This window comes from Oncorhynchus nerka, linkage group LG1 (assembly GCF_034236695.1).
Source record: "Oncorhynchus nerka isolate Pitt River linkage group LG1, Oner_Uvic_2.0, whole genome shotgun sequence".
Taxonomy (NCBI): Eukaryota; Metazoa; Chordata; class Actinopteri; order Salmoniformes; family Salmonidae; genus Oncorhynchus; species Oncorhynchus nerka.
In genome coordinates this window covers 1,925,868-1,940,561 of record NC_088396.1, presented here as the reverse complement: position 1 = coordinate 1,940,561, position 14,694 = coordinate 1,925,868, and the positions used below count along the sequence as shown (strand labels likewise).

Sequence of the window (14,694 nt, the reverse complement as noted above, 5' to 3'; positions counted from 1 at the left end):
GGTGACACTGTCTGTGATTTATTTATCAAGGCACACGTAACCAGCATGGCTACCACAGCATTCTGCAGCGATACACCATCCCACCTGGTTTGCGCTTAGTGGGACTATCATTTGTTTTCAACTGGACAACGACCCAACACACCTCCAGGCTGTGTAAGGCCTATTTGACCAAGAAGGAGAGCGATGGAATGCTGCATCCGATGACCTGCCCTCCAATCACCCAACCTCAACCCAATTGAGATTGTTTGGGGTGATTTGGACCACAGTGAAGGAAAAGCAGCCAACAAGTGCTCAGCATATGCAGGAACTCCTTCAAGACTGTTGGAAAAGCATTCCAGGTGAAGCTGGTTGAGAGAATGCCAAGAGTGTGCAAAGCTGTCATCAAGGCAAAGGGGGGCTACTTCAAAGAATCTCAAATAGAAAATATATTTTGAATCTTTTGTTAATACATGTGTTTTTTACAATTATTCTGCAATGTTGAAAATAGTAAAAATAAAGAAAATCCCTTGAATGAGTAGGTGTGTCCAAACTTTTGACTGGTACTGTAGGTAAATATAGAATTATTGATATTGGTGCCTGCCACTTGTCCAAATCAATTATTGTCAGGTCTCAGAACATACCTTGCGAAACATTCAGAAATGAAGCAAATTTGTATTTTATCCTTGCAGAGCTTCCATTGAACATAACGAACCCTCTCCAGGACAAGGTAGCTCTTGAGAGGAGTCGTGCGATCATGGACTGCTCAGTATCCAACCCTCGGTGCAGTATCCGCTGGTACAAAGGCAGCAATGTCATCCTGCCCTCAGAGCGCTTTGAGATCTGCAGTGAGGGCTGCTATCGCAAGCTGGTCATTCAACAGGTGGCACTGGACGATGAGGGAACTTACAGTGTGCAGGTTGGAGAGCACACATGCTCTGCAAAACTGACTGTAGAAGGTAAGATAATCTATTAAAGTGTCAGTTCACCCCACAATCAAAGTTTGTCAGATGTTTGACATGAACATTTGCCTTTGGTCAAAATGAGGCCACGTCCCACTCCATTTATTGTGTTGATACAGTCACAGTATTTGTCTCAAATTGAAATGAATAGAAATTGTATTCAGTAATACAGTAAGATCAGTAATATAAGTTAAGTTTTGCATCCCCCTAATTGTTAGGATTTGGGGAGAGTAGGCTGATCTTAGATCTGTCTAAGGGCAACTTCTACCAGGAGCGTAGAACGATCGGTATCCTGAATATCAGCTCCATCTACTGGGAACATGGCAGTAAGACATTCCTATTCATTACACATTGCCGCTCACTCAGTTCAGTATTTGATAGGATTATAGGTCAACTCTAGTTCTGTTCAATTATAATGCAGTTACTAAAGTACTATGTAACAACATTGTATCAACATGTTGTTCCTAGTGTACTTTGTGTTACTCAGGTATGAAAGTAAAGTGCTATAAATTCAATTCAAGCATTGTTCCATGCCCCTTATCTGCAATTAACTTGTACAGGTGAGTAATTTGATTCTCATTTAATTAATCATATAATGAATAGAGTGTATTGTATAATCATATTTAACGGTATACTTAGCAAGGTGACATCCTCAAACACAACGGGGTAAACTCACACAACATGGACAACAGACTTCAAAACAGCCATTATTGGGGAAGGTGCAAATTGTGAAAGGCCAACACTGGCAGTAGTTGTACATATGAATTTTGGTGATAATGTGGTCTTATGTTGTTTTGTAATGGATTATGATGCCATCTTGTTGAGTGTACTTTTAAGTGTTCCCTCAATGTATTTATCTTTCTCTGGTCAACACAGCCCAGTCTCTCCTGATGGTGAGGGAACTGAAGAGCGTGGAGGTGGTTGCCCCGGATGAGGCCTGCTTCGAGTGTGAGGTCTCGGTCCCCGTCCTCAAAGCCCCCGTGTGGAGCCTGAAGGGGGAGGCCCTGCAGCAGGGGCCAAAAGTCAGCCTAGAGAAGATGGGCATGGTCCACCGCCTCACCCTCCGACAGACCTCTGTTGACATGAATGGCTTGGTGGAGTTCACATCGGGAAAAGCCAAGAGCAGCGCCGAGCTCCACGTCAAGAGTAGGCAACCCTTTAACTTTTACATGTGATTTGGCATAACAGCGGCACATGGCGAGAGAAGTGTGACATACTGTAAGCTATGTTTGGTGTTTATGTGCAGTTCTCCATTGGCATTGACATCTAGGTCAGACAAGACGGAATGTATTTCCCGGTAGACGTCTAAGGCTATATTTACAGGCTGACAGTAATAAAATACTTTCAATTTTATAACATGATCTAAAATTGAATAAGTATTATGTTCCTTCATCACATTAAATGTGGTCAGTTTGCCGTAAGTGTAACCGATTGTACATACAGACCCCCTTTATACCTAAAATATAAATATTTTAATTCAAGCTAATTTCTCCTACTGTATCACTTGAGCCATTATGCGCGATTTAAGATTACAGGCTACTTATAGCGTTCTTTACTGTAGTATTTATGCAGTTGCAACATTTATACTATATTTTGGATTATTGTTTTTCAGGAGACCGAAGCTCCGCTCTTATATTAGGATTTGGCTCATGGTGGCTACTTGAGGATTACTGGATGTCCCCAATTCAATTGAACCTGCATTGTAGTATTCATGCAGCTGTTTGTCCCTATTCAATCAAAACCATTGTGTTATTATTGTATTTCAGGATAAAATAAAACAAAAACAATTGTCATGCCAAAGAGATAAGGTGTGCTTTCAAAACTATGCACAACTCTAGATTTCTCTCATAGTTGTATTATAATTATATTTATTCTGCTATTTTGAGTTAAGATATCACCCCAAACAGACCCCATTTAGATTACTTGAGAAAATATTTTGGATTGCATTTATATACTTTCTGAACTTAAACAATATTTATACTGACCAAAATATAAATGTTTCATGAGCTGAAGTAAAAGATCTCAGAAATGTTACATAGGCACAAAATACTTATTTCTCTAAAATGCACAAATTTGTTTACATCCCTGTTAGTTGGCAATTTGTTTTTGCCAAGGTAATTCATTCACATGACAGGTGTGGAATATCAAGAAATGAATTAAACGTCATGATCGTTACACAGGGGGGATAACTCTTGAACCGTTTAAGCTGAAGACAAACTTTCACATGTTCAGGCTATCTTAACTTCAAATCCCTTGAAAAACTTGTATCAACTATAACTATAGACATTTGTGTGAATTAGCATAACAAATGCACATTCTTGTCTTATTGGGGAAACCTGTTTACCATTTCGCTTGAATAGAACATACTGTACATATAGGATTGACAGTTCTGAGTATTTGTGTATTTTTTCTCTACAACAGGTGATCCTTGACAGACGCAGTATCGTCGTGATGCAGTGTCAACATCAGAATGAGATGGATCGATATTTTATTCACCAATTTATTTGTGTTCATATTTGTCATGTGAAATTGGAATGTATGGAATAGAATTGTAAGATATATTCCTGTCTTTAAAAAGGGGGTGAATATTGTGTCAAAATTAACAATAAGTTATTGAAATATTTTGTATAATTATTTCCCAATGCAGATACCCCTATTCACTTGAAACAATGTCCTCTAAAGAGGCTCTTGGTAAATATCAACCAACATAAGTACAGAGTTGACTAAATTGTCTCTCTGAATACGAGCAAGTAATTCATCCATAAAATGACATGTAATATAAACATTTTATGTAATATAAAAATGTGTTCTGAAGTCAATCGTAAAATACAGTTGGAGAATGCAATTGATTACAGGCGTGGGACCGAATCCTAACTTGAGATCCATGTTTGAGTGGCATTTGCTTGCAAATCTCACATAGATATGAATGCATGCTTTATGCAAATGTCTGAGTTGTGCACTGGCATCCTATGTCAGAATTTGGGCCATAATGGTTACTTATAGCAAGTATTGAGAAACTGAAAGTTGTTTAGAAGTGACGAATCCTAACGAGCTACCAACTTTTTCACATAAATCTCCCTTTGACATCAATGCATTTATCTAGAACTTTGAGATACACATTTTTCTCAAGTTAGGATTCAGTCCTAAGTTTAAAAAGGTTCTTAAAAGGTTCCATTAGTTCTATTTACTTTAAGTGTCCATTTAGTCAGTCAGTCAAGCTGTTTGAGGAACAGCGCCGTTCTCGCTCTCAATTTTCTTTATCATCATTACTTATAATTGCATAATTTCATTTGTATTTTTCATCACGTGTCCACTGTATAGACATCGTTTTTTACATTTTGAAGTTGTTTTGTGGAGGCAGAAATTCAAGCTACTATGAAGAATGGGTTCTGTCAAGTAGTATTGGCTTGTAATATAAATACATTGGGCCAAAATTGGTTAATTTAGAAAGGTAGTTAATATTGATCATTTTATTAGATTATATTCAAGTTTAAATGCAGAGTTACCTGAATAATATATATTGTATTGAATAATTAATGAATATGGTTTTCATATGAAGTGAAGTCAGTTCCATATTCTTTTTTCTTTTCAATTTAATTTGTTTCCAACACCCCCCACAATGTATTGAATTGCTCCATTAGTGTATGCAGGAATAATTGTAATGGGATATTACCTCTTTCAATAAATCATGCTTTATTATGGTAAAGTACAAATCGTTTTCTACTTCTTTCTATTCTTAAAATTGATGAGCAGCTCTTACTCATTCAAACACTTGATTTAGCTCAAGTTTCTTTACTCGGATGTCAACACTTGTTGCATGCAGTGAAACAAAACAGCAAATTATTATAGTAATTGAAAGATTTTTTGTATCGAAAGATGTCTATCTTGTCAAATGAATGCTGCATTTTACTTTTAAGGTAACGCAGACTCGCATGCACAGACAAGTAGTCACGTGTAAGCAAGCACGGCAGGAAGTGTCATAAAGTAAATTAGGATCTTTACAAGGCATGTAATACAAGGAGCTATGAAAAGGCTCCCCACTCAACTGACTGTACAGGTTGAATGACTACTACATTAGACTTGCAATATGATATCACATATCAAAAAGGTCAAGTACAAGTACTTGTTAAAAACCAAATGTCACACATCCATCTCCAGCATATGGATTACAAACCATTTCCCCACCTGGACAGCGTACTACAATTATTCCAAGTTAGCACATATTATTTTGCCCATATCAGTTAATCTACAATATAAAACATGACATCTTTAACATAAGTAAAACAAACTATCAAAACAACTGGTTAAATACTGAAAGCTGTCCAAATCTTCTCACCACATCCACATTGGCACTTGTAGTTCTAACCATCAGATATTAGGGCTGAAAGACCCATCAGTCTATGGTCATTCTGTCCAACTACAAGGCATGTGGTCATTGGACTACTCTCCACTCTCCGGTCACACAGGTATGCCATTGCCTATCCGTATACAGGGATGTGTATTCTGGGATGTGGAATTATGAATGTTGCAGATAGAAATACAATGAATGGAGCTGATAATATACAGCGCATTCGGAAAGTATTCAGACCCCTTGACTTTTTCCACATTTTGTTATGTTACAGCCTTCTAAAAATCGATTTAAATAGTTTTTTTTGCCTCATCAATCTACACACAAATACCCCATTATGACAAAGCAAAATCAGGTTTTTAGAAATATTAGCACATTTATATATTTTTTTAAACTGAAATATCAAATTCACATTAGCATTCAGACTCTTTACTCAGTACTTTGTTGAAGCAGCTTTGGCAGCAATTACAGCCTTGAGTCTTCTTAGTTATGACGCTACAAACTTGGTACACCTGTATTTGGGGAGTTTCTCCCATTCTTCTCTGTAGATCCTCTCAAGTTCTGTCAGGGTTGATGGGGAGCACTGCACAGCTATTTTCAGGTCAGTCCAGAGATGTTCGATCGGGTTCAAGTGCGGGCTCTGGCTGGGTGACTCAAGGACATTCAGAGACTTGTCCTGAAGCCACACCTTCGTTGTCTTGGCTTTGTGCCTAGGGTCTTTGTCCTGTTGGAAGGTGAACCTTCGCCCCAGTCTGAGGTCTTGTGCGCTCTGGAGCAGGTTTTCATCAAGGATCTCTGTATTTTGCTCCGTTCATCTTTTCCTCGATCCTGACTAGTCTCCCAGTCCCTGCCGCTGAAAAACATCCCCACAGCATGATGCTGACACCACCATGCTTTACCGTAGGGATGGTGCCAGGTTTCCTCCTTCCCCAGATCTGTCTTGGAGCTCTACGGACAATTCCTTCGACCTCATGGATTGGTTTTTGCTTTAACATGCACCGTCAACTGTGGGTCCTTATATAGACGACAGGTGTGTGCCTTTCCAAATCATGTTAAATCAATTCAATTTACCACAGCTGTACTCCAATCAAGTTGTAGAAACATCTCAAGAGTGATTAATGGAAATAGGAAATAACTTAATTTTGAGTCTCATAGCAAAGGGTCTGAATACTTATGTAAATAAGGTATCTGTTTTTTATTCTTAATACATTTGCAAAAATGACAAATAAAACAGTTTTCACTTTGTCATTGTGGGGTATTGTGGGTAGATTGATGAGGAAAAACTATTATTTTCACTAGTCGCAACAGTCACAAAGTAAAAATAGGCTATATCGTACAAATCTATGAAAACTAACAATAGCTTTTTTGGTCATTTAAAGTTAGGGTTAGGCTTTTGGTTAGCAATTTGGTTGGGGTTTGGTTTAGGGTTAGGATTAAAAACATACATTTTAGAAATATGTGGGTTAATGACGTTGTGGCTATGGTAACTAGTGAAGACCAAGGCAATTCGGGCCTCACTTGATAATGTACAGTACTCATTTAAAGTAACTGCCCAGTGTTTCCAGATTTCTATGAAATATGACCTATAATTACTTACAATATAAGTGAAATAGTATTCCTTCCAAAAATGTTTTAATTCAGTATGTTAAAAAGCAGCGTTTCTGTGTTGGAATGGTATGGGCGTACCCCACCAACAGAATGGTGTGGGCGTATATCGTCATTCAAAATATTAATGCAAGTAGACCGCTGACTGGCCAGCTCATCCTCCTCAAGACCGCTGATTGCTCTGCTCACCCTCCTCGGGGAGATTATATTATGTTCTATGAGGAAATCGCAAGCATTATTTAAACGGTCTGTTTGAGACATACATTTGAGGTGGGTCTTTTTCTTTTCTCCAATTTATGCTTTACGAGTATAAGACAAGCCAAGAGCATTAATTTGAATATGAGTTAACAGAATATTAACTTTTAAAAGTGAAATTCTCTGGGCAGTTACTTTAAGTGAATGATTGGCAAATAATGAATAAGGCATTCTGTGTGTGTAATACATTTCAAACGGGCATAAACACTTCACTGATATAATGGCTAAATATGTCATCATAATGCGTCACATCATATGTCACATCTGATGTGATTCCAGTTTTTATTCAACTTGATTAATGATGAAAAGAGCATAACTAGATATAATGAATTGCTGTTACAGTTAATATCAAATGCTGACTATTTCACTAAGGTGAACATTATTGCTGTATCTTTTTCAAATCTGATTTTAAATCACCTGACATGGAACAAAAATACAAACACATACATACACGTGCATGTGACAGCTTTTCCAATGTTCAAAATACGATGATTTGCTGTGTTGCTACATAGTGCATCCTTGTTGATAATCGTACATCCTTGACACAATCACAAGTGTGCATGTTGTAGTGAATAATTTACTAAAATAGTATTGAAGGTTGAAAACACTCGATATACAGTAACGTTCGGGTAAGGAAAAATGGTTAAATTCAAAAATAATATACTTGCGGTACATTAGGACATTTTTGGAAACAGTCTTTAAACGATTGGGTTGAGTTATCTTGATCTCAAGATAAACACCCTCGGTATTTCATATCGTATTCACCAAATGCTTTGCAAAATTACTTTATTGCCTGCTTAAATGATCACCGTCCCACGAAAAAGGGCTTTGTTCAACCTTCTCTTCAGGAGGAAAAGTTGTAACCATGAGGGGATTACTGCATCAAAATTGAAAAAATGACTTATAACATTCTTTTCGATGTTTGTCATGAAGTAGTTCCTCCCAGTTCTGTCTCTGTGCCAAACTGAGTGGCCTCCATGACGTTGTGTGTGAATGGAATTCGCTGGGTGACAACGACAGAGAGACACTAGCTGGTCCTTCTAGTGGGAAGAAACTTGAAGCTTGTTAACCACCAGCCTCCTCCATGGCCCCCGTGGTGAAAAGTTGCAGCCGGTGTTTGATTACACACTAGCTTGCAGTCCTCTGTTGCTTGAGCATATCGTAGACATCGTCCACTTTGCTTAGTCTCTCGAAGAACGGGATGAGATCTAGTAGCTCTGTGTCAGCCATGTCGTCAAACCAGGATGCTACAGGGACCTGTGTGTGTGAAGAGGTGAAGTCATAAACAAAGTCAGGTTTAGACACAAATCTATGTGAACCAGTGATTTAGTTATATCGAATACCCTTTATTTACATTTAGTAATGGTATATGCGGATATGAAACTAAATCATAAATCGAACAGTTGACCTATTCATAAGAATGTAAAAATCCACATTATTATGAATAGGTCATATATTGAAAATACATTTTATTGACGTTAGACAATCCACAAAAGCACTACATCCCCCACCAGAAAGTATGGGTCGAGAGGGTGCATGCTGTTCGGTACATTTACACCCATCTCACATTTCTCCATTGGAGCAAATTCTTTACCTATATAAGCACCAAAATGACATAACTATGGAAGCCACAGACATTATTTTGGTGCAGAGAAAATATATATTAGGGGCGGCAGCGTAGCCTAGTGGTTAGAGCGTTGGACTATTAACCGGAAGGTTGCAAGTTCAAACCCCCGAGCTGACAAGGTACAAATCTGTCGTTCTGCCCCTGAACAGGCAGTTAACCCACTGTTCCTAGGCCGTCATTGAAAATAAGAATTTGTTCTTAACTGACTTGCCTAGTTAAATAAAGGTAAAAAAAAATATATATATATATTAGTTATATCACACATGCTGTTCTGAAAAAAATATACAGAAACAAATCTATCTAAACCAAACACAATGAGTCAAAGTGATAGTTGACAAATGCTTTCAATTCTGCATGATTATAGCAGGTTTACGAACAAATTTCTTATATTAGCTATGCTGACAATGACGTTACTTTAGCTAATATGTTGACAACGATGTAGGCTGTGTGTAGCGGTTTGGCTTGGAAAGGTTTTTTCGCCTGGCCACATACAGCTGATATGTTGTGCATTGAAGTCAACAAGCGAAGGGAAGAGGTGAGAGGAGGAGAGCGCATAGATGCAAGAAGGAATATAACGTGGCTGCTATGAAACTGTGTTTACGCGTGATCAGTGGTGTAATCATTACGCCGATTCTGTTGAAAAACATTTCTTAAATGGAAGCAAACAGAACAAAACGGGGATAAACATTCATGAATTTGTCCTATAGAAACACGCAAGAGTGTGCAATACAATATTGAATGTCACTGTCTGTCACCTCAATTTTGTCTTTCAACCTGTGTGCACCTATGTTGTAAACTTTCATTCATAGGCTAGGTTGTAGCAATCTCATGGTGGGTATAGGGAAATTAGAGTAGCCTGAACCTCTCTCTGTTACATTGAACTGGGTGAATGGAATATGAATCAGAGTCATCCAATATGCTGTAATAGAAATAAGGCCATGCTCATAAAAATGTTGTCCTCCATCATCTTAAATGACACTGATCGCCACTGCATTTAGTTATGGTAATTCATTTTAACAGAACATACAATTCCTGTAATAAAGCAGGGAAAACAGAATTCTAAACAGCACACCTGATGAGAGCGGTACCATATGTGACAGATGAAAATCTCTATTAGAAACTTATAAAAAGGGGGAATCTAAAGATGCTACGAGGACGGGTTGCTAATATGACTAGGATTGTGCCTTTGGCTTCTGGACAATGAAAGAAAGTATGAACCACTAGAACAGGAGAGAAATGACATAGCGGTGGGTCCAATAGGCTAGGGAACTAAATTGAAATAAATTTGCCAAAATTATATAATTACTCCTGTCTGTAAAGTAATACAGAAATTCATTCAAAATACTTCCCCAGAAAGCATCGCTTAGCCATAAAGGAATCAAGGATAATTAGCTTCTTTAAGACAATACAGTGCCTTCAGAAAGTACTCACACCCCTTGAATTTTTACATACTTAGTTGTGTCTGAAATTAAAATATATTATTACATTTAGATTGTTTGTCACTGGCCTACACACAACACCCCATAATGACAAAGTGGAATTATGTTTTTCATATTTTTTTTTACAAATGAATAAAAACTGAAAAGCTGAAATGTCTACAGTCAATAAGTGTTCAACCCATTTGTTATGGCAAGCCTAAGTAAGTTCAGAAGTAAAACTGCTTTAACAAGTCACATAAGTTGCATGGACTCACTCTGTGTGAAAAAATACGCCCTACACTGTGATTGATAGTGTGTTTGTCTTTCATTATGATTCAACCATGCTGTTACGGCAAAATAAATATTTGCTAATAATGACTTTCCTATACAGATTAAATCGCTTACCTGCTGATTGGTGAAGTAATTTAATGTTGAGGTTCAGAAGTTTATTTTGCTGGTTGGAAGAGTGGAACGGAAGGAAAAATAATAATGTTTCTGTTCAGAACGAAACAAAACAATTGAAAATCATTTTGCTTCCAACCCCTTGTAAAAATGTTAAAAGCAGACATTGAATATCCCTTTTAAAATGGTGAAGTTATAAATTACACCTTGGATGGTGTATCAATACACCCAGTCACCACAAAGATACAGGCGTCCTTCCTAACTCAGTTGCCAGAGAGGAAGGAAACCGCTCAGGGATTTCACCATGAGACCGATGGTGACTTTAAAACAGTTACAGAGTTTAATGGCTGTGATAGGAGAAAACTGAGGATTGGTCAGCAATATTGTAATTACTACACAATACTAACCTAATTGCCAGAGTGAAAAGAAGGAAGCCTGTACAGAATAAAAAATATTCCAAAACATGTCTCCTGTTTGCAACAAGGCACTAAAGAAATACTGCAAAAAATGTGTCAAAGCAATTAACTATTTGTCCTGAATACAAAGAGTTACATGCTGACAAGACCGGATACGTTACGTGCGCGAGCGTATCAACGAGCGTCTGTGATGCCAAGGGCTAAAATAGAACTCATTCCTATTTCTGACGCAGATCGCGCTGCAAGCCCGGCCTCTCCCATCTCCTCATTGGTTTATAGAAGCAGGTACCCACGTGCCATCTCCTCATTGGTTATACCCATGTGGGTGATTGAAAGACAAACTGTTTTGCCGGTAATCGTGGTAATACAATGAAAGTTTAGATGGATCACCATATAAGTTAAATGATGAAAAAGCCTGGAAGGAGAAGAGATGACTAGAAACGAGTCGGTTGGCCGTTTTATGTGTGGATTAATGTGTGGATTAATTGTCGGAGTAGAGGTTGATGCATTTCAGGTAAAATAACAACTCAATGTTTTTATCCCAGGACAAATTAGCTAGCAACAGCAAGCTAGCTAAATCGGACAAATTAACATTAGCTAGCAAGTGCAAGTTAACTAGCTAAATTGCTATACATGTTTAATGATTTTTGACCTGTCCCCAAATTAATGTCATTGGTTCAGAGTTTGTTTTGATATTTTAACCTGCGTGACGTGATCGCGTTTAGTGTGGGGGGGCAAAATACATTTATGCACGATAGTGCACGATGGCGCATGTATGTTTGAGTACCACTCTCCATTACTGAGTACCACTCTTCATATTTTCAAGAATAGTGCTGGCTGGATCAAATTACGCATATGCTTGTAATCGTTAAGGACAGGGGAGTTTTTTCAGGATTAAAAAAAAATACAGAATGGAGCTAAGGACAGGCAAAATCCTAGAGGAAAACACGGTTCAGTCTGCTTTCCACCAGACACTGGGAGATGATTTATCCTTTCAGCAGGACAATAATCTAAAAGACAAGGCGAAATCGACGCTGGAGTTGCTTACCAAGAAGGCAGTGTTAAAGTTTCAACAACAAATTTAAACAGAGATTTAAGATATTTTGGCATTGCCCTCGCATTAGTTGAATATGTAACTTTGAATATTTAATATTAAATATTTAACTCAGATTTATATGACTGACCAGGTGACAATGCTTTTGAAAAACTAAAACGTTATTATTGAAATTAAACGGTTCCATGAAAATGTGCATATGAAAATCATTACTGGCATGCAGATCGGTAGAAATGGTGGGATAAATTGTAAACTTCCCCAAACTGGAAACACATGCGCTGCTTTTGAAGAATGTATAAAATAATTGCCTCCCCTTTTCCATAGTTGGAGTTTGTCTATAGGCTACTACGAATCAAGGGAAAGCATGCCTCATAATATGAAGTAAAACATGCAGGTTTCAAAGAATTAAGTATGTTTTGAAAATGCATACTAACTCCAGCTCACATGTTGACACGCGGATAGCCTGTTGCCTGCACTTAAATTGTGAATGGGAGGCGCACATCAATTACCAGTTGAGAAAAACACATATAGTAGCTCTTTTTAAATCGTGCGCTAAAACTGCTAACACATGATTGCATTTAGAAATGGTTGCACAATGAATGGGCTTATAAATGCACATGCTTTAATCCAGCAGCAACCAGCTAAGGAGGTGCAGGAGAATTCCCACTGTGCAGGTGTGATAGTTGTGCTGGATAAATTAGATAGAAGACAACAAAATGATGCAAATTAACCTATTGACCGATAAGCATGATGGTCAAATGTATTTTCATCAGCTGGTTTTTCCATCAATTATTTTGCAATTAGATTTTTTTTCTCCTGGTCATTTTGGCTTGCAACAGTTTTATTGATTGGCTTTTCATTTTATTTTATTATCGGCCAAAAGCCGGCTAATGGAAACCCTGCTCCTGACATACCAAAGTACGAAATACATTACTCACTCCCAGGAATGGTAAAACGTCCTTTAGTTTTTACGTGGCACATATATGGAATACATTTCAGTATACTCTAAAATTGGATGCACTAGTGCCTTTTGGTCATTTCAGGACATTGTTAAATGACCCGTTTACAATTTGCAAATAAATTCATAAAAAATCCTACAATGTGATTTTCTGGATTTTATTTCCTCAATTTGTCTGTCATAGATGAAGTGTACCTATGATGAAAATTACAGGCCTCTCTCATCTTTTTGAGTGGGAAAACATGCACAATTGGTGGCTGACTAAATACTTTTTTGCCCCACTGTAAATGATGGACATTATCGAACAAAACAAACATTTATTGTGGAACTGCGATTCCTGGGAGTGCATTCTGATGAAGATCATCAAAGGTAAGTGAATATTTATAATGCTATTTACGACTAATGTTGCCTACCCAATATGGCGGATATCTTTTTGGCTGCTTTGTTGACTGACAGCTGTACTCAGATTATTGCATGGTTTGCTTTTTCTGTAAAGTTTTTTTGAAATCTGACACAGCAGTTGCATTAAGGAGAAGTCTATCTCTAATTCCATGTACAACAGTTGTATTTTCATCAACATTTATAATGATTATTTCTGTAAATAGATGTGGCTCTCTGCACAATCACCGCATGTTTTAGAACTACTGAACGTAATGAGTCAATGTAAAATGAGATTTTTTTACATAAGTATGCACTTTAGCGAACAAAACGTACATGTATTGTGTAACATGAAGTCCTATGAGTGTCATCTGATGAAGATCATCAAAGATTAGTGATTAATTTTATCTCTATCTGTGTTTTTTTTTGACTCCTCTCTTTGGCTGGAAAAATGGCTGTGTTTTTCTGTGAGTTGGTGGTGACCTAACATAATCGTTTGTGGTGCATTTGCTGTAAAGCATTTTTGGAATCAGACACTGTGGTTGGATTAACAATCATTTTATCTTTAAAATGGTGTGAAATACTTGTATGCTTGAGGAATTTTAATTTTGAGATTTGCTGTTGTTTTGAATTTGGCGCCCTGCACTTTCACTGGCTGTTGGCGCCCACATCCCATATATCCCAGAGAGGTTGTCACGCATAATATTTTCTTTTTACACCAATTACGATAGTTTGAATAATGTCATAGGCATTTTGCACTGAATCATACAATGGTTTAAAAGTGGGATTTTGATAATGTTACCTTTATGTCCACACACTCGTCACTCCTGTTAAACAACTAAATCCCTTTTGCACAGTAGGCATCAAGTTACTTGCCAATAATGTTGCATAAAACATTTGAAAGGTCTATCATTTTTACCGAACACAATTAAATGCTTATACGCATGAACAATTAAGGGATATTTCTTAACAACGTTATATTCTGTTTGAAATAACATGAATTAGGCTGTTTGAGAAGAGTTGAATCCTAAGCCACCTACCTACACATAGTTTGAAGTACAATACCAGATTAGCTACTGTAGTAGACCAACTCTGTGTGCTGGAAAACCTTGGTAGGTTTACCGCATGGGTGGAATAGGCATTGTGGTGCTCATTTTAATGAGCTTTTAATAATAATAATAATAATTATTTGGTCCCCCTCTGCTCTTTTGTCATGCATTGAGAAACTGATACAATCCGTATTCCCTGCTACATTTTCAGAAAATTCTAGATAGACAGATTATTCTAGAGTTTGT

At 37.5% G+C, this 14,694-nt stretch overlaps 2 protein-coding genes across 8 annotated transcripts in view; one reads left to right on the top strand and one right to left on the bottom strand.

The window, feature by feature from the left end:
* The window catches only part of obsl1b (obscurin like cytoskeletal adaptor 1b), an 83,450-nt gene extending 78,648 nt beyond the window's left edge, over positions 1 to 4,802 (top strand). For all 7 annotated transcript variants that reach the window (XM_029663491.2, XM_065023637.1, XM_029663186.2 and 4 more), the window contains 3 exons: positions 669 to 935; positions 1,815 to 2,084; positions 3,360 to 4,802. In XM_029663491.2, the coding sequence (XP_029519351.2) occupies positions 669 to 935; positions 1,815 to 2,084; positions 3,360 to 3,370 (548 nt within the window). In that variant the 3' untranslated portion in view covers positions 3,371 to 4,802. The remainder of the gene's footprint in view (positions 1 to 668; positions 936 to 1,814; positions 2,085 to 3,359) is intronic.
* LOC115131675 (uncharacterized) overlaps positions 4,014 to 14,694 on the bottom strand; it is a 41,079-nt gene continuing 30,398 nt past the window's right edge. The window contains exon 6 of the mRNA XM_029663623.2: positions 4,014 to 8,403. Coding sequence (XP_029519483.1) covers positions 8,275 to 8,403 — 129 coding nt within the window. The 3' untranslated portion in view covers positions 4,014 to 8,274. The remainder of the gene's footprint in view (positions 8,404 to 14,694) is intronic.